This window comes from Melanerpes formicivorus, unplaced genomic scaffold (genome assembly GCF_026170545.1).
Source record: "Melanerpes formicivorus ecotype bairdi unplaced genomic scaffold, bMelFor1.0.p_v2 SCAF_7, whole genome shotgun sequence".
NCBI classification, from domain to species: domain Eukaryota; kingdom Metazoa; phylum Chordata; class Aves; order Piciformes; family Picidae; genus Melanerpes; species Melanerpes formicivorus.
Window position 1 is genome coordinate 28,450,475 of NW_027142359.1, and position 19,665 is coordinate 28,470,139.

General features: G+C 57.1%; 1 protein-coding gene across 2 annotated transcripts in view; it reads right to left on the reverse strand.

Moving 5' to 3' along the window:
• Nucleotides 1-19,289, reverse strand: part of PIK3R3 (phosphoinositide-3-kinase regulatory subunit 3) — an 83,957-nt gene extending 64,668 nt beyond the window's left edge. Inside the window, exons 1-7 of one of the 2 annotated variants that reach the window (XM_068141624.1) lie at nt 19,223-19,289; nt 17,934-18,372; nt 13,411-13,506; nt 13,112-13,189; nt 4,824-4,955; nt 1,801-2,002; nt 1,395-1,480 (exon numbers count right to left, since the gene is read on the reverse strand). In XM_068141624.1, coding sequence (XP_067997725.1) covers nt 1,395-1,480; nt 1,801-2,002; nt 4,824-4,955; nt 13,112-13,189; nt 13,411-13,506; nt 17,934-18,249 — 910 coding nt within the window. In that variant the 5' untranslated portion in view covers nt 18,250-18,372; nt 19,223-19,289. Of the gene's footprint in view, nt 1-1,394; nt 1,481-1,800; nt 2,003-4,823; nt 4,956-13,111; nt 13,190-13,410; nt 13,507-17,933; nt 18,637-19,222 lie in introns of both variants that reach the window. The other variant, XM_068141623.1, reaches the window with a different exon arrangement.
• Nucleotides 19,290-19,665: the final 376 nt, after the last annotated feature.

Here is a 19,665-nt window from a genome sequence, read left to right on the forward strand (position 1 = left end):
AAAGGACACGAGGAGCTCGGGATCCTCCCCAGCCTCTCTGCTCAGTTTAGGGTGGGGGCAGGCAGTCACAATATAGGGTCCAGAGATGGCAGCAGAGACCCTAGGGAACGGCATCCTGCAGCTGCCAACACCTGGATCAGACATACACACCTGGAAGAGACATACAGAGCTCAACAAACTCATGGCCAAGAGCTCAGGGAAGAGCAATAAATGAGATGACGGGTCTGTGAGGGTTGATTTATGAGGAATATTAAGAGTCAGAATCCTGCCTGGCCAGGCCACCCCCCAGGGAGGCAGGGTGATGACAAGGACCCAGACAGATCATGAGGAGTCAAGACTTCCTGGGACCAATGCTGATATATCTCCAAGCAGGAGGGCTGGAAGCAGTTGTGCCTCATGGCCTCTGGGCAGCTTGGTGTGGGGAGACAGCTGGATCTCAGCAGCCGTCTGGAGATGCGATCCTGCAGGGATGGACTGAAGTTTGTGCTCTGCTGAGCACCCTCCCTCCCTCCCACATACACCCCTGCCTGGATGGACCACTTTCCACCCGTTCCTGAAGTGCTGCAGAGGGCACAAGGAGCATGTGCTCTGGTTTCGGACGCCGATGGGACGTGAGATAACACTAAGCGAGAGAGACACAGCAGGAGAAAGTGGCCAGCAGAGGGCTGGGACTTCCATCACCAAAGCAGAAGTAAAGAGCAAAGAGGTGCTGGAGGCAAATGCTGGTGTTGGTAATGAAGGAGCAGAACTGCAGTCCTGGGGGTGAAGGCTAGGAGGGGTCATTCACACCTGCAGAAAACCCACGTGCTTCTTGGTCTTTGCTTCTTTCCTACAGTATAGAGAGGTGGGGGACAGGTGCCTGTCCTCATCCCCACCCTGGGAATACTCCACGGAGGAAGCAGCAGCACGTCGATGGACACTGTGCAATTCTGCACATGCCAATGCTACCTTCAAGCCAAAAACAGCCCCACATTTGATCCTGTAGCAAGCACCATCCTGCCTGTTTATGGCTGTGTTGGGATTTTTTTTCCTCTCAGACTGCAGCCAGGTGCCTGCTCACTGAAACAAGTTGCACAGCAGCCCCCAACCAAGAACACTGCATCCGCAGAGCCCCCCTGCAAGGCACCCGTTTGCACCGCGCACAGCAATACCGACATGGAACAGGAAAACAGCTGCAAACCTCCTGAGGGAACACAAAGACATGCTCCCAGAAGGTGGCAAGGATATGGGAACTGTGCCTGGCCAGGGAGCCAGAGCAGCTTGGGCACTGCCACAAGGACACAGGCACCTTCCTGTCACCATACCAGCCACCGAGTTCATCCTGTGACCTGCTGCTGTCACCACCTCGGATTTCACTCCCACCCCCCGACCGCCGATAGCTGGGCATCTCTTACCAGGGGCTGCTGGCGCCTCTGCCACCTCATCAGCCACGATGAGGGACTCCAGGATCCTTGCACGGAGCTCAGGGCTTGCCTCAGTGCTGTGAAGAGAAATGGGCTGTCTGTGAGAGTTCCAACAGCTCAGTCCACCTGGAGACCACCCTGCATCCACTCCTGTGGGACTAGGGTGATACTGTGTATCCCACCCCCAGGTCTGGTCACCCTGGGAACCTGTCAGAGCTTCACAGCTGGGATAGGGACTCCCAGCTCTTGCCTCCCCCTTCAGAAAACCCTGGGGCTGAGCCACTGGTGGGGCTGTCCTCCAGCAAAATGAGCTTGGCTGGGGACCAGTGTGCCCATGCCTGGCTACAGAGATCCCTCTCTTGCCCACCCTGTGCCATGTGTGGCAGAGGCACCTCACCTGGCTGCTGTGGGGCGGAAAAGCAGCTCTCCAAAGAGCTCCCCAAGGAGCCGGGGTGAGAGGCGGCTCCTGCGAGTGCCCTGGCAGAGGCGGCAGAAGTGGTGGGTGAGCTGGTGCAGGAGCAGTGCCTGGGGCTGCGGCAGGGCTGGGGGGGCCAGCAGGGCTCTGGCTCGCTGGCCACACTCCTCCAGGCCCGGGGTCTCTGCAGCAGAAAGCAGAAGAGGAAGAAATGTCAGTTCAGGAGGCTTGGGCATCCCCTTGCCTCTCATGGGCAACCACCAGCACACATGGCATGAGCTGTGACAGCTCTCTGCTCCCCAGAGAGCCACAAAATGCTTGACCATAACCCTCTCCCCTCAAACTCGTGACTGTTTCTTTGCAGCTCATCCTTTCCCCACAGACAGATAATGGGACATGTGGCTACCCAAAGGAGCAGAGGGCATGTAGAGCCTCATCTGCCTCTTGCTGGAAGCTGCCAACCCCATTTACCCACTTGCCCCTTCCCCAGCCAGACTGTAGAGTAACAGAAGCACATTCCCCTTCTCAGCACCACCAGGGAGGGAGCATGGCAGGGCTGAGCTGCTCACCTGGTAAGGGTTGCACCTAAGCACTCTTTACTGCTTCTTCAGTGCAGAAGAGCAGACAGAGCCAAGCTCTGCCCTGGCCTGCAAAGTCATGGAAAAGGCAGAGCAAAGCAGAGGGAGGAAAATGGGCACCAGCTGAAAGATCTGCTAAATTTAAAGGCTCAGCCCTTCCCTGCAGAAAGAGCAAGCTGGGAGGCAAAAGAGGGTTTAGGAGAAAAGAAGCTGCACCTGGGTTGATAATTACAGGCAGGGTTCAGGGAGGTCTCTTCAGCCCTTCCAGTGCAGCTTCTTGCACTCTGAACTGCAGCAGCAGGAAGGACTGGTTGGGGGTGACTACTTCCAGTGATGCTTGAATTGCCCATATCAATACAAGCAGATACCAGATTGTGTTGCACGCATGTTATGGAGATGCTGCCAGGCTCCCTGTCATGGGCACTCCAAGCAGCCCCATGGCCTTGCAGTGTTCCCACCAGCATCTCCCCCTGTCCTTGGTGCCCTCTGGCAGCCTTGGCCAAAGCTTGCTGGTCTTGTGAGCTATGAGATCAGTGGCCTGGGACTGTAGCCCTGCACCAAGCATGAGGAACAGCTGCCTTTGCAGCCGTCCTCCATCCCTGCCTCGGCCAGGCCCTTTCATCTGTAGAGGACAGGGAGGTCCCCAGGGCTGTGCTGCTTTCAGGCAGTTTCAAAGCCTGGCTCGGCATGGGGCTGACTCAGCTCTCTGTGGCTCTATGCACCAGGGCTGAGGCTTGGCTGATGCCCAACCAGCTCCCAGCATCCACCCTGGGGCTGAGGTGCACCAGAGCTGGGGGGGTGGCAGGTCCAGGATCCCCTCCTGAACAGGTCTGCAACCCAGCTAGGAGGGTGATAGGATGTTTGTGTGCCTCTGTAGCCAACAAGGATGTTCAGGTTCGGTCCAGGCCTCCCCCACCCCAGTTGGCTGCTTTTTGCACCGTTTTGCACCCCAGGCATGCCATAGAGGAAGGTCCACAGCCAAAGTGGGAGCTGGGGGATGTTTCCCCACCTCTTTGTGCAGGTGGTCAGATCACTGTTTTTCCAGCCCGTGAGCCTCAAGCGGAGCAGAAGGAGCCTGCTTGCCGGGTAGGCTGCCAAACCCCAGCACCGACTCCTGACAGGCTTGTGTTTTTATATACATATTTTTAAAGCCCCAGAAAAATCCCCATCGGTTTTGCCTCTGTTCCTGCCCCCTCCTCCTTCTCCTCCTCCTCCTCCTCCTCCTGCACCCATTGTGCCAGGAGCAGACCCACTCTGGCACAGGCTACGGGGAAAGGCACTTCCCTTTGAAGTTGCTTAACGAGGCAACCCAGCTAATTGCTTCCTAATTGCGTTTTTATCCTTGGAAGTGAGGCAGCCTTTGATTTCTCCTTTCTCCAAAGGGTGATGGGAAGGCAGCATCTCGGTGCCACCGGCCCCAGGGGTATTTATTTCTCTGTATCTCTGCACAGGGCAGAGGGGACTGAGTGTGAATTATTCCTCGTCTTCTCCCTGTGCCTCTCCTGCCTTGCTGGAGGCCACAAAGAGCCCACGGCCTTTTCCCATCAGGACACAGCAGTAAAAGGCTGCACTGGTCTGGCCAGGAGTGATCTTTTGGTGCATGTTAAGGCAGTCAAGCACCTGCCCAAGTACTAAACTGCCTTAGGACAGAGAGGTGATGCACAGGGATGGAGGATACTGACAGCTGCAAAAGGGGAAATCCTTGTTTTGGAGGTGGCAAGGAGTTCTGATCCTCTTTAAGATGGTGGGCAAGGGCTTGCCATGTACCTGGCAATGCCTGTGGTGCCTTGGGCTTGGAGGGGCTGAGCAGCTAGCTCTGTGAGGACTCATTTGAAATGGATTTTGGTCCAGGCTGCCTGCTGGGCTGAACAGTGGACTCTGCTGACCAGGGTATGAAACCCAAAACCCACCAAACCAAAACCTTGACGGTCTCCTATGTTTGCACAGAAGCTGGAGACTTGCAGGGACCTAAAGCCAGTTCCTAATGGCACTAAGCTGAAAAAGCAGACAATTTTCTGTGCCCATAAAAAGCCAAGAGTTAACAAGATTACAGTAAAAGATTCCCGAGCAGTAGAGCCAAAATATTATAATAACACTTTCATCTGGGGCCAACATCACCCAGCCTTGGCAGCCACTTGTCCCAGCAGGCAGCACCTCCTCCTCTGGGCACTGCAGTGGGAGAGGGCCATGCTGCAGCCATGGTGAAGCTGCTTCTTTCCCAGAGCATCTCCCAAAAGCTGCCAGCTTTCTCCGGTGCAGCAGGATGCTCCCAGCAGTCCTTCTTAGGATCTGCCCTTAGTGAAGCATTGGGTAGGAAATGGGGTCAGGAGCCACTCTGGAGATGCTGAAGAGCATTTCTAGGAGATTCCCAAAGCTTCCCCAGCCCCACACACATCTGAGGTGTGTGAAGAGCCCATTGGTGCTTACCTTGAGCCATGTGGACCAAGTCGTTGTAGAGGGCTGGGGGGACCAGGGGTGATGGGAGCTCCTGGAGGTACCACTTCAGGGCCTCTGCCAGTGTCTGAGCATCGTACAGGTCCATGTCCACAGCCGAGGCATCTGCAGGGAGAGATCCAGCAGGAGCCCTTAGACCATGGGCCTGCCCCTCCAGCATGGGTTACGGAGTTCTTCCATTCCCACAGGAACAGCACCCTCTGGACATGGGTGCTGACTTCTTCACCCATGCCTCCATCATCCAGGCATGGCAGCCCGCAGTTTTACTGCCAACCCTCCCCTGAAAATATTCCTGTCCCATTTTCCACTGACCCTGAGTTCCACGTGCCCATGGAGAGCACGAGGCACTGCCTCTGCCTCATGCATGTTGTACACCCAGTGCATGGGGCAGGGGAGTTCCACCGCAAGATATCACCCACGGGACGGGCTGAGCGGCTGCCCCAGGCGTGCTCTGGCCATCAGGGCCAGGCATCATGTGCCAAGCCCAGCCCTGGATAACCTGCTTTGAAAAATGCATCCATGGAACAAGGTTATGATCCCTGGGCAGTGCAGGTTGCCCACATCACCCTCAGTGAGCCTGAAATACTCTGAATGTGCCCCAGCCGGCACCGCTTCTCCCTGCCCTGAAAGGCAGCTGCCCTGGAGCAGATGGTGAAGGATGCTCCAGAGACTGGGGCAAAGCCCCTGGAGGAGGCTGAGCCCTGAGCTCAGGATGGAGATAGCACTCCCACGGTCCCATGATCTGTCTGAGCCCTGTGGCCAGGCTGGCATGGGGACATTGCTTCACCAGGGTCCAGGGGGAAGAGTGCTTTCAGCATCCTTTGGTGTTGCCTCATCGGTTTGTCTTGGAGGTCTCTCAGCCCGGCTGGGCAGGGAGGTAGTTGCCTGAAGGGTGATAGTCCCCTTTGCAAAGATCTGGAAGTTTCAAAATCTAGCTTTGATTGGAGCTGGAGCCAAACACAATGTTTTGAAACTCTCTTCACAGGAGAAATCTTGAGGGCAGGGAGTAACAAAAAAAGAGCCCGAGATCCTTGGGATGGTTTGAAAGGGGTCGTTTGTAGAAACTCAGCTCCTGGCTGCTCCCAAAGGAGGAGATCCAAAAGAAAAGAAAAGAAAAAGGCAAATTTTGCATTTTCCTAAAGATGGAGTGGCAGGCCCCAAGTGGCCCCAGCCTTCCCAGTGCTTGGGAAGAAGGTGGTGGGGCTTGCTACGAGCCCACTTCCCCTCCTCTCCCTGTGCCTCTACCCCCAAAAACAGCCTCACTGAAATCGGTGCCATGTGGGGAGAGGCTTCTTCTGCCAGCCCAGCGTTTTCCAGCAGAAAATGCTTTGAGTCTCCAACCATTTCAGCTGATCAGGTGTGGCTGCACTCCCTTCTCAGGAGATAAACCCAGAAGAGCAGAAAAAAGCGATTTCCTAAGGCAAGTCTTTGGAGGCACTCTGCTAGTGGGGCTGGGATGGGGACCCGTTCCCTGACTGCAGCAAAGTCTGGTTTGGGCACCTTGACCTCGATCTCCTCTGCTTAGAATGTCCCCAGTGTGGACCAGGCATCCCCAGAGCCCGTCTGCTGCCTCCTCTGCCTTCTTGGGAACAAGAAGTCATGGCAGGTCCCTTATACCATTTGGCTCGGAGACCAGAGAGCAAACAGATTGACCAATGCCCGAAGCAAAGCCTCTAACCCAGCCGCCGGAGACGCTACCTCATTCTCAGAAGCAAGCACTCCTCTGGCCGGGCACTGTGCTCTGGGGCAGTGTGGGGACAGCCAGGAGAGATGCCACAGCACCAGGGCAGCCAGCCGTCCAGCGTGGCCACACACAACCCAGGGCAAAGGTGGGTGCTGCCCTCCTGGCACTCCCTGATATCACAGTGTCACTTCATGGATCTTTCTGCTCCTGGCATCCTAGAGGTTGGCAAGGCTGTGCCTGCTCTCGCCCCTGCCCCATTCTGGTTGATGCTGATGCTTTCTTCTTCCAGCCACACTTCTGGACCTTTTCAGCAGGCAATAAAAGCTGATTTCTACTGGGGTCTGAGGGGGATGACGTCCAGTTCCCCATTTTTTTGCTAGCACTTGCCCTGGAGAAGTGAGCTGGCAAGCTGGCTCCAACCGGGCCAGGGAAGGAGAGCTGGGCCAAGGAACTGATGAGATGCTCCAACCTCCATTTGGGCTGAAAACCCGCAGTACATGGCTAAAACCCAGGGATGCTGCTGAGGAGTCTCAGAGTCTTGTTGCTTGAGCAAGCATCTGCATTACAGAGAGATGCACCAGGCAAACCCCAAGCCCCTTCTTGCCTGAAGCGAGCCCGTCTGTGCTTCCCTGCCCGCCACGCAGCTTTCTGCAGGGACCTGTCACTCACCTTAAGGATGCTGACACGGATTGGGGAGAGCAGCCGCAAGCTGTTTCTGTGCAGTGAAGGGGGCTGCTGCCGGGCACTGGCCCCAGGCAATCAGCCTTGGGCTCCACTGCGGCCTAATTAGCTCGTTTGCATCATTAGGCTTGGGCTTGGGGGGGTGTTCAAAGGGAAGACTCAGCTGGTTTCAAAGCCCGACTCAAAAACATCTTCACATCCAGGGAGAGGTGTGATGGGGAGACCAGGGGGATTCACACCCTCTGAACAGGGACTGATTGCTCATGGCACCATTTTCCTTGGCATGCTGGCTAGAAATAGCCAGTAGCCTGTGGCCCTCACCCTCCTGGAAATGCAGTGGCATCATCCTGCCCCAGCTCCTTTCCTGCCCCTAGAGTCACCATGAGGAGCTGGGCTCCCAGTTAAGCTAAGAGCATGGCTGAAGGGTGCTCTGAGCTGCTCCCTGGCACCAGCTGGACCCCAGCAGCTTGAGGAGGCTCAGGTGGCAATTGGGAAAGGGTTAATTCTGGAGCCTTCCCAGACAATTACAGCCAGCCAGACCCCACCAATGCTCCTCTCTCTTTATCAGAGGGAAATGATAACCAGCTATAAGAAGTTAATGATGCTGCAGGATGAGTCAATGCTCTCCTGCTGCTCTCCAGATGTTCTTGTCCCTTCCTGGTGAATGACAGAGGAATTCCATCCACCTGCCACAACTAGAAGCAAAGCATCCCAAAACCACAGCCTTGACCCATCCCAGCACCCTTCAGCGCACAATCTGTTTGCTAACCTGCTGGTATCCCACTGGGATACCAGACCCTGCATCCCAGAAGAGGCAGAGGAGTGCCAGGGCTTTGGGCTGAGTCAGGCTGGGCAGGAAACACCAGGACCTCTCCTGGAAGTTGCAGGCAGCTGGGGAGGTGTGAGTAAGCCTGGAATTTTGGTAGTTGCGGAGGATGTTTAGTCAAGAGGTGGCGTGGAGGCAGGGTGTGCTCTTTGAAGGAAAGGCTCGAGTGGCTTCTGGTAACTGGCTGTCCCCTGAGTGTGGCCACAAGTAACAGCTGCACCCACCTCCCCAGCTGATATGTGGGTGATAGGGTGCAGCCTCTGCCCAGCACCCAGGGCCCCTCTCGAAGCAAGGAGTCCTACAGGCTAAGCTGAACTGTGGCCACCAAGTGCCTGCTGCAGCAGGACACTCTCAGATGCTTGGTCCCAGTGGCAGAGTGGCACCCAAACTACCCATGCCTGGGGGTGACTTAAATACTGACTTGGGACTTTCCCCACCCCTTCCAGACCTTTTAGGTTTAATCATCAGCTGGTGCTGCAGTGATCTCCTTGTCTCCCAGTCCTGGGGTCTATACCTTTCCATCTGAATGGAACCTGTACATCCCTCAGAGCCAAGTAAGAATTTGAGGCTCCTGGGCATCCCACAGTGGTGGTTTACTGGGCAGCTGTGCACTCAATCAGGGAGTATTTCCCCACCTTCGACTTAATATCACTGTAACATCTCTCATCCAGCCTGCTGATCACTGGTGCTGGGGACCTGGGAGCTGCCATGACTTGGGAGCTCCTAGTAGCCCCAAACACCCTCTCATCTGGATTTCACCTCAGCATAACCCTGGCTTGCCCTCAGCCAGGGCAGGGGTGCTGGGACCCCCTTTCAAAGCTGCCCAGTGAGGCTGTCTTACCCTGCCTCAGCTTCCTGAGGGCAGTTCCCTTCCTCAGTTTCCCCAACAGGTATGGGAGGGGATGGCAAAAGCTCCCTGCCCCCCATTCGCCCTGCTGGGTCTGGCAGGGGCTTGTGTGTTGCTGCCGTTTATTTACCCTTCTTTCGTCACCACCAAATATAAGAGATGAGCTCATGCTCCTTGCCGGCACAGGGTTTATTTCCACTGCAGGCATCAATAAAAAGCAGCACGGCAGGCACTGGGGCGCCGCTATAAAGTCATTGTGGTGGGGTGACTAGCTTGGCATGGGAAAACCAGAGCCCTCAGGGGCCTCCGACCCCCTCTGGCATCCCAGGGATGAAGATGGGGCTGTACCTCCCTCCCTGGATATCGATGCCACGATGATGGGGGGGGAGGGGGGAGCAGCGTGAGGTCTCCCTGACTGCTCTTCGCTCCATCCGCAGCCCTTTCTGCCCAGCAGCAGCTTCCAGCAGCCCTGGTGAAGCCCCAGAGCCCACCACTCACTAATCCCCACCGAGGCCTGACCTAATTCCTGGGCACGTGAGCGTGTCTCTAGGCAGAGTGCTGTGCGCTGGGGCCGAGATCAAAGCAGGAGGGATGGCAGCGCAGGCATGGCACGCCTGGAGACGCCGGCTCCAATCTGCCTCGCGCTGCTGCCGGATTCGCCCCGGCACCCCGAGGTGTCAGGCAGCTTCTGCCCGGCCCTGCCAGCAACAGACTTGTATCTGGGGAAGGGTTTCAGTATTCGTTTCTGCAGCTGAACCCCAGAGCCCAGGTTAAGGCATGGTTGTCTAAAATGTGGGAGGTTTCAGCACCGGCTGGGTTCGGCCCCGTTCAAGCCATATGGGGCACTGAGGGTGCCATGGGGTAGGGGTTCTGCAGCGTGTCTGTGCCCTGTCCCTCACCAGAAAAGAAGAATGAGGATACAGATCATCCCTACCCGGTGGTGGCAAAGCTCTGCCTGACCACTACGTGCAGGACTTGGCAGAGGACTCCGTGCCAAGCCTCCCCCCAGCTTGGGTCCCTCAGATCCCAAGGGCTTCAGTGCCCATCAGCCCACCCATGGATCCACTGCCACTAAGTAGAAAACTCAAGAGGTTCAGTGGCAGCCACGAGGAGAAAACTGCCTGGCACATCTCAGAGGAAGAGATGTGTGGGCAGGACCCTGAGCAAGCATGGGGTGAGAAGACATCACCCCTGGGCAGTGGAGGGGCTCGTATGCCCAGGCACCAGGGATTTTGTAAGTGATTTGCCCTATCCCCTTCATTCCAAACAGCCCCTGAGCCATGCTGGAGGCTGGAACTCTCAGGGTCAGCATGTGGCCCCTGGCACAGAGGCCCCCAGGCCATGAAGCAGCCCACAGCTGGGCACTGCAGGGAACACTGTGGGCAGCTGGGGCTGTCCTGTGCTGCACCTTGCTGCTGCCATTTAAAGCTCTATTGTCTCTCCTTTTTCTGCCCACGGTTCTTTCCTTGCAGCTGCAGCAGGGCACTGGCCAATTGCCTACAAGCCTTTGGCGAGTCCCCTCAGCTCCCCGTGGGGCTGCAGCTTCCCATTAAGTCCCCTTTTGGTGCTGCCACGTGACTCTGACTCTCGTGTTCGGGGATGTCGCATGGCCCTGCCTGCCTCTTGAGGCACAAGGGTCTGAACTGAGCACTGAGTGTCCTAAACCAATTAATTCTCCTCTGGAGCCAGCATAAGCCAGCTGTGAGCCAAACCATCCTTTGGTCTGCGTTTTACCCACTGGCTGCCTCCTCAGGCCAGGTTCCCTATGGGTCAGGGCTCCAAAAAAGGTTGAAGACAGGGAAAGGGTTTGATCAGCACTACTCAGAAGGGCACCTGTGCCACCTGGCCCCAGGAGCACAATTGCTCCCCAGGACAAGCAAGACTTGCATGGTTCCTTGTCCCCAGAGAAACCTGTTCCTCCCCACCAAAAGCTCAGATACTCTTTCAGTGCAGAAAACACTCTGTTTTCTCTGATATGTTAGGATTTGAGGGTTAGAAAAACCAACACCCAAACTTTTCCAGCCCCTGCTCCTTCTCCCTTGCACTCTCTAGCAGTTTTCCTGCCAGCCCTGCCAAACACTAGTGTGATTTGGGTATTCAGAGGGAAACTGAAACCCCCAGTGGGAACCCTCTTTTCCTCCCAGCCAAGATGGGGTTCAGTTCCAGCTGTGGCTCCAATTTCTCCCCATTTCCCAAGATGGAGCTTGACTTTTGCAGGCAGGCTGCTAGCAGAGACTGGAAGGAGAGGAGCAGGGAGGAAGGGAAATGTGACCCTTACCTCTGACACCTCACACATGGAGCATGCAAACTCCTATTTTTTTTGGCAGGGGTGTTTTACCCTACCAAATGCAATGAAAGGATCTGTGTGGGGGCCAAAGTAGAGATGCTCTCCTGCCCTCCCTGGCCGCGTTTGGGCTCGAGCAGAGCCCTTGGGAAGCACCGCAGGGTCTCTGGTCTGCAGGAGGCTGGGAGGGGAGCAGGCTGCCAAACCTGGGCTCTGAAGGAATGCTTGGCCTTGGCAGGAGCATCATCCCCATCCTGTTTGTAGAGCATCCCTCTGGCAGGGCTGAGCATCAGCACCTCCAGTTGAGAGCTAGCGAATGCATGATGTTCTGCACCCATCAGCCAGCTCCTGGGAGCTCTGCCTTTGCCCAGCTCAGTGTTGCTGAGCACAGGGTCAGCCCCCTGAGCTGTCAAATAAAAGAGCTTATTTAGGTCCTAGAGGAGATGGGGGGCTTGGGAGCATCAAGTCACTTGGTAATGGTGGGGATTTTTGAGGGCTTTCAGATGGTTTGAAAAGCACGATGGCATTCCCTGGCCCCTGCAGTGGGAGATGAAAACCTGAACGACCCGAGCAGCTGCTCAGAGCTTGCCTGGGCTCTGGCAAAGCCCGTGGCATTTGTTTCTGGGCTGGGGGAGTATGCTGAGGTTGGGCAGGATTTTGGAGGTGACCGCTGCGGAGCTGCTGGGAGCCCTGTGCCTGATGGGGATGCTGCACCAGCTGCGCAGGGAGGCCGGAGGACTTGGAACTCCTGCGTGCTTGGAAAGCAAAGCATCCTTCTCATGCTGTTCTTGCTGCCTCTGCCCAGACTGGGCATCAGTGCCCAGGGCGGCCCGGGCCGCAGGAATAGCTCCCTGGGTGCTTTCACCTCCTCCAGAGATCGGCTGGGGAATCTGGGCTGGCTGTGCATCCTGCTGCTCCTGCCTTCCCCAAACTGCAGCAGGGGCTTCTGCAAGCAGGGGAGAGCAGGGTGGTGGGGTGCACCGAGATCACCCCTGGGTGAACAAAGCTCTCTTTGGGCAGTGGGGATGGAGCACTCCGGACCCTCAACATCTTCTTTCCTCTCCTCCATCCATCATCCATCCATTCCTCCCTCCCTCTCTCCCGTCTCTGCAGCCCCGTCCCCCGCCCGGCGGGGACTCGGCTCCCGGTGCGCGGGGAAAGCGATGAGGTCATACTGCTTAAAATAGCGATTTCATCATCGCCCTTCTCCCCAGCAACACCGCCCGGCTGCCGCCGGCTCCCGGCGCTGGCAGAGCCGCCGCGCTCCCCCCGCCGTGCCCCGGCCGGCAGCTCCCGGGATGCTGGGACCAAGGGCAGGCGGGGCAGGGGGACGCGGTGCCAGGACCGGGCGGTGCGGGGCCGGACTGTGCTTGGTGCCACAGTGCCGCCCTCTGGGCAGCGCGGACGGGAGGAGGATGGGGATGATCGACGCAGCCTCCTCCCCCCCGCCCCAGATTTGAGCGGCACCCTGGATCCATCACGTCCCCAACGCCCCCGTGCCATCCCAGTCGTGAATTTAGGAGCAGGGGTGGGGAGATGTCGTTTCCCTCCTCCACCTCAGCCCTGCAAAACGCTTTTTATTCCCCTAAGAAATGAGCTTTTTCTTCCCGCTTTCTTTTTCCCTGTTACACCCACAAGAGGTTTTCTCCCTGCCCTGCTTTTCAAATAGAACAAACGCCCCCCCCCCCAAGGTTTACAAAAGACAGTATTTTTCTCCCTATGAATCAAAAAGGGCTTCTAGTGAATAGCCACAACCTCACATTTGTATCCCTCTCAGCAGCATCACACTGGAGTTTTGGGGGAGTGGAGGGAGGCTGGCATGCAGGCAGGGCCGTACAGAGCTGTCATTAGGGCTCTAACGAGGTCAAAATCAGTAACCCATCCTTGCCCTGCCCAGGTGGCAGCACCTCCATGGCTCTCTTTCCGACTGGGGACTTACCTGCCAGAAGAGCCTGCTTCAGCTCAGCATCCCCCAGCGCACCAGGGGTGGATCTGTAGAGCATCTCACTGTCAAGACCTAGGAGAACAGCAGGAAGAGAGGGGTCAGTTCTGAGCCCCAAGTCCTCCCTCCAATGTGAGGGAGTCAGGCAGGGACTCCAGGTTCCCTCACTCTGCCCACATTGCGTGGGTACTGGGGGGTGTGGGGAGAGGTTTGGCTGTAGCAGCACTCTTGGGGCAGGTGCTCATGTGCCTGCATACCCCCTAGGCCCCGCGGAGGGACGCTGCGGCTGCCCGTACCTTGTTTCTCCAACGCCTCGATGAGCCTGGCCACGGTTGGCAGCGCCTGCTCGGGGAGGGTGGGGTGCTCGGCCAGATCTGCCTGCCCAGGGTGTCCTGTGATGGAAAGACAGGGAGAAAGGCTTGGAAATTCTTGCCTGCAGGAGTTCCAACTTCTTTCTTTGGTTGCCCCAGACAGGATCAAGCTGCTGCTTTGGCACAGCTACAGCCAACACTTCAGCTCATGCACATCCAATTTGGAGGATTTCTCCCTTATTTTATCCTCTTTTTGCAGTAAGAGTCACCATCAGGGGCTCAAGCACATGCTGAGATGCAAAGAGCTGCAAAGATGTGCTTGGGTACGTGCCCTGCCCACAGGAAGCATCCCACCCTGAGTGTGGAGACCCTTCAGGCCAAAACCTGTTCCCCACCTCTCCTCCCACAGCACTGAGACTGCCTCCTCTCATCATCCATAGCCCTTAGCAGCACCAGACAGGAGCTTGGGTGTCAGATCCATACCTGGCATGAACATGGCTCCCTGAAGCTCTCACCCACTTGGATTTTCTATTGTCTACAACAGGGTTGAGCACAAGCTGAGAGAAGACTCAGTCACCCTCTTGGCTAGCACAAACCTCCACCAGTCCTTGTGGAGCCCTTCAACCAAGCATGGGCCAGGCTTCTCATGGCACAAATCCCCTGTTGCTGCTGGCTCCTGGGGTTTACACCAAGGACATCTCACCAAAGACCCTGCCAGAGAGGAGCAAACCCCCTGGCAGGGGCGAGAGCAGCTCTCCTTAGCCCATGGCACACCCTGTCCATCTGGCCCTCCCTATGACCCTGGCTGATAAACTTCTCCACCTATGTGAGTTATACCTGACAGACACCCTGACAGCACTGCCATTTACCCTCCCCCTGCGATTGCTGTCTCTGCTTAGTGGCCTTGAACCCCTCTGGTAAGGCAGCAGGCGAGAGCAGGGGGCAGGCAGGGGGAGTCAGGGGCTGCCACCGGCCACAGCACATCGGAGCTGCGTATGGCTGCAGGGGTGCAGACAGCACCAGGAGGGGCTGATGTGCCAAGGGCTCATCTGCCTGTCTGATGTGGTGAGTGGATCTATTCTGCTGGAAATATGCTACAAAAAGAAAATCACAGCAAATTAAATAAAGCCTGAATGTGACCTTTCCCCATCAGCAAGGTGTGCTCCAGTTGGGTCAGCTGCCTTGTTCAGTTCATTCTGCCTTTGGGTTTTGCTGCCTGGCAGAAGGCAGAGAGTTTATGTGTAGGGTCAACACAACAGCTTTAAGGAGTGAGAAAGTAAAATAAAATCAGGGGCTGTGGACAGGACCACACTGCCTTTGACCTTCTGCAAAAATACTGTCTGCAGTGGTTGGGATGCAGGCTCTCGTCTTTGCCATGGTGATGTCCTGGTGTTCTCTGGAGAGCAGGGAGGGATGCAGACAATCTACTTGTAGGTGGCTGATCTGGTCTATAGGCATGGCTGTGACCTGAGAGCCTGGCAACAGGGACCTCTCCACTCCCAGTGCAGATGTGTGGGTGCACTGGGACAGAATGGGCAAGATTTTGCTGTTTAAAGCAAAGCAGGTGGCTGGGAGCCCATGGAAAATGTCTCTACCGTGGGGGTGGGTTTCTTATTTAGGGAAAACTGGGTTTTAGCCTCCAAGGCAGTGGCTTGGTGAAAGGCAGCAATGGCAAAAATATAACCATCTGTTTCTCCTTCCTGGAAACATCAGGAATGGCCCCAAGCTCAGGCTGGAGCTTTAACCCATCCTGTCCCTGTGCAGAGCCAGGCTGGACCCCACCACCCTGCCACACAGCTCGGCTCCAGCCCCGGGTCAAGTGGAGGTGACGCCTTGCAGCGGTGATGCTCCCCAGGACAACCAGGTAGGGGCAAAACAGCCACCAAGTTCCTGGAAGTCCCCTGGGAAGTCCCCTGAAGCCTCAAATCCACTGCAGCACCATATTTAGGATATTATTTAATTAAAAAAAGACCATTCCTCCCTGCAGAGCCAGCCCTGGCTGCAGCACACAGCTGGGAAACGCAGCCTCTCTCTCCTGTTTAGTGTTCCTCCAAGGGCTTCACTCTGCCTGGGGTCCCCAGCCAGCACCCAGGCTCAGCACCTATGCACTGAGGATGCACAGGGTGGTACACTGCTATTGCAGAAAAACAAGCATTTGGGACAGCCAGAACAAATGTCCCTCAAAACCTCCATCTGGGAACGGGAACAGTATGGGAAGAACATTCCGAAAGAAGGGGGGAAAAGAAGTCCCTTGTCTTCCAAGAGCACGTTGGAGATTTTCACTCTGAGGGACGTCCTGCCAGCTGGGAGGTTTGGGTTTAAACTGACATAAAATGGTATGTGCTGCTCCACTGCTGCAGAAAGACGTAGTCACAGGCCACGAATTTCCCCCTGCCAAGGCACCTGCACACCCTGGCATTGCCCCAGGCAAGGCACCCCATGGATGGGCACCCCATAGCACAGCTCTGGGGAGGCGGCACGCAACGTCCCCCTGGACAGTGGGGCTGGACACAAGGCCATGACTTGAGCACGTCCTGCAGATGGCAGCACCCTCCCCCGTTTGCCCTCAGAACCTGGTTTTGGTGGGGTTTTCCCTACCAAAAACCAAACCAAAACTAATAATCTCTATTTTATGTCTTTTTAACTTCAAATTGTTTTCCTCTCGCCCCAGTGTGTGGAGGGCTGAGGCTTCTGCACCAAGACCTTCCACACTAGCCAGGTCTCCAGCCAGGTTGGAGGTTGGTAGGAATGTAGCACATTGCCATGTTCCCAGTACCTGTGGTCAGAGGTCCTTGAGCACACCTCCCAGCCCCTCAGAGAGGAGCCCATGCCACCCTCCGTGTGAGGCAGACACGAGGCAATGGCGATGGGCAGAGGCAAGAAGGTCGTTTCATGGTTCTTCCTGGGGAATAGAACTGGAGAGCCCTTGGGATCTGTGCCAGTCTGACCCTAGCTGTCCACATTACAGCACCGAGTTTGCTAGGGCTCTGCCTGCCAAATGGCCGGGGCAGAGGGCTCTGCATGCACTGGTGAGCTTCACTGGGAAGGGGGCTCAGACCTCTTGTCTGGCAGGCTGAGCACCCCCAAAGAGTGGCATCCTCCCTCCTGCAAAGGCAGCACATAGCTGCTCACTGATCCTCACCAGTGCTGCTGGGATTGCAGCTATCTTGGTGCACTCAGATCATGGTCAGTGAGGAGCTTCCATGTTTTGGAGAAGGGAGGCAAAGAGGGGCCCCAGCACCCTTCTCAAGCTGTTGAGCAGGATCTGATGGCAGCCCCACATGTGATGGTGGATGGTGTTGAGGAAAAGAGTTGCCCCACACCAGCTGAGTCCTTCCATGATCAGCTCAGGGGCCAGGTGGTCCCTCTTAAATCATGGTGGCAACAGGGCCTTGAACCGTGTTTTGGAGGGAGATGGACTCCTCATCAGCGAGTGTGCCCCTAAAGCCAAGACCTCCAATGCCTAGCCAGTCCAGGAGGGAAACAGCTTCTCTGGCTGACACATCTGTGCCTTGGTGCCAGGCTGGGAGAAGAGGGTACCTGAGGCTCCAGGCCAGCAGCCAGGCAGGTTCTGAGCAGCCATAGGTATAGGCATTGCTGCTCTCCTAGCACACATGGAACAGCCATTTCTCTTCCATCACATCCCAGAGAAGCAGAGAACCATGGCTTTGGCTGGGATCACCAGGTTGTGTCTGGCTGGAAGGGGGGTTTCTTACGTTGCTCTTTTTTGTTAGCTTGGGTACATTACACAACTGCTGTGAAACCACTCCCAGCCCCAATGCACTTGGCCACTGGTGAGAGCAGAACTGGCTGCACAAGCTTGGTAGATCCCAGCACAGAAGTGGCCAGAGGACCCCATTCCAGGAAAAGTTCCAGTGAATATCCCACCCAGCAGCGTGCTGCAGACCCCTGGGGCTGGAGGAGTGCCCAGGGATCAAACCCACTGCCTGCCAAGCTTGTGCCCCATCCCAGCTTGCACAAAGTGACAGTGAGGCCAGGAGCTGGCCAAGGGCCAGTGCTCACCCGGGCACTGAGAGCAACTGGAATCGGATGCCGCAGTGGTGGTGAGAAGTGCAGTTGTTAAAAAAGGTCCCCAGGGACCATCATGGGGCTTTCTGCTCCTCCCTGTAGAGCCAAAGAGCTCCTGCATCTTCTTCTGTGCTCTCATGGGCACTGACCCCCTTGGGCAGCCCATGCTGGCACAGCAGCCAGCCTGGGATGCAGACAAGGAGCAATCCCTGCAGTGTATGTGCTGAGGAAAGCGGGGGATGGAGGCAGGGGGGGCTATGCCCTGAGCACCCTCTGACCCTTCTGCAGCTGCTTTGATGTACCAGCACAGATGATTCCCAGGGCAGCTCCTCCTTCTGGGGATGCATCTCCATCCCAAGAGTGGATCTCCACCAAGCCACCCCAAATGCAAGCATCCACCTGGGCTCCATACCACCCTCGCCATCTTGCAGGGCATACCCACCCATGGGCTACCATATTCTCGCTCCCCCAGCACTCACCCCAGGGTGTGGGGGTCCCGGCGGGCGGCGGGGGCAAGGGCCGCGGCCTGGCCTTGGTGGCAGCGGTGACAATGCGCGTCGGACCCAGGTACTCCACGTAGGTGCCGGGGAAGTCACCACGCTCCTTGGTGCGCTCGTTGAAGCCATGGAGCCACCCCTGGGGGCTGCGCTCGTCCCCGTCCTTGTAGTCAGGGCTGCTGAGCAGCCCGGCCCTGCTGACCGTCAGCACATCCCCAGGGCACAGTGCCAGGTCCTCTTCCCGGTCCTTCTTGTACTCATAGAGAGCCCGGTACTGCAGCCCGTCGGAGGAGGCCATGGTGACGGCGTGGTGTGGATCACGCTGCCCAAATCCAGCCAGGCATCAGAGGCTCGGGGTCCCAGCACAGGGCAGGTGTGCCTGGAGTGGGTCAGTGCGGTGGGGCTGGGAGCGCTCCCTTCCCTGCAAATGCAGAATAGAAAGCTCAGGGTTGGAAAATCTTCACGTTGGAGAGCAGCTCCTGGTCCCTCCAGCCCCAAAATCGCTGCTGAGCCACACTGGTGCCCAGGGCTCGTCAGGGTTGGCTCAGGTGTGAGTAGGGAGTCTTCACTGCAGGGGCAAAAGGAGGGGAGCGAATGAGGCTAATTGGGGAGCTGGGTACAAATGTGCCATCCTCTTCTCAGCCTGGTCTCATCCGCATGGTGCCGGGGACCTCCCTCTCTCTGCCTGAGAAGAAGGCAGCGCGTTAGCAACCAAACTGCTGTCTCAACCCCTACCCCACCATCTCGTCCCCCCACCCCACCATCCCAAAACCGGGGAGTGCCCAGCGGCTCGCTGAGCTCCTGCTTCCTGGGAAGCTCCCGCCAGCTGGGCTTGGCCGCTGCACGCAAGGAAAGTACCAGCAAGAGTCTGGAAAGTAGGGCAAGAGATCACGCCATGGGCTTTTAAAATAGACATATGTGCTGAGAAACCTCCTGCCACATGCAGCTCCTCTCCAGCAGCCCCAGCCTGGCACTGCTGCACAGAGCTGGTGGATGAAGATGTAGAATTTTCGGCTCTTTGATTTTTTTTTTTTGGGTGTGTGTATTTCTAAATATTCCTCCGAGAGTGAGATCTTTGTCGGGGGAAAATGGTTTTTTATGCTGCCCCCCCAGCTTCCCGCAGGACCCCGTGTAAGGGGGGGGGGGGGGGGGTGAGGGGATGGATGGAGGGACGGATGGAGGGATGATGATAGCAGCCGCCGCGGGGCCGTCCGTCGGTCCATACATCCACCCGGCTCCCAGACCCCTCCCGCTGCCCATTCCAGCCTTACCGGGCTCGGCGGTTTCCCTGGCGGGAACGGAGAAGGGGAGCGGAGCAGAGCCGGTCCGGCCCCGCCGAGCCGCGCTCCGCCGGTGATGTCAGCGTCCCTCCTCCCGCTCCCCGGTAGCCGGGCGGGCCCCCCCTCCCGCCTCCCCCCGCCGCAGCGCGGCGGGGAAGGGGGGGGCACCCGGCTACCGGGGAAGAGGTGGGGGGGAACTGTAGGAGTAAGTGGATGATTTCATCCCCAGATGCAGCATCTCTGCTCCCAAATTGCCTCCTCTGTGGGCTGGGGCGCCACAGATGGAGGGCGCTCCATCCATCCTCAGGGATGCTAAAGGACAGGGAAGGACCAGCACCCCATGGACACTCTCCCCCTCGTATCAGTCATTTCTCCCTGCTCCAGCACCCAGTCCATCCACCTACAGACGCTAGGAAACGGACAGGACAGGCAGG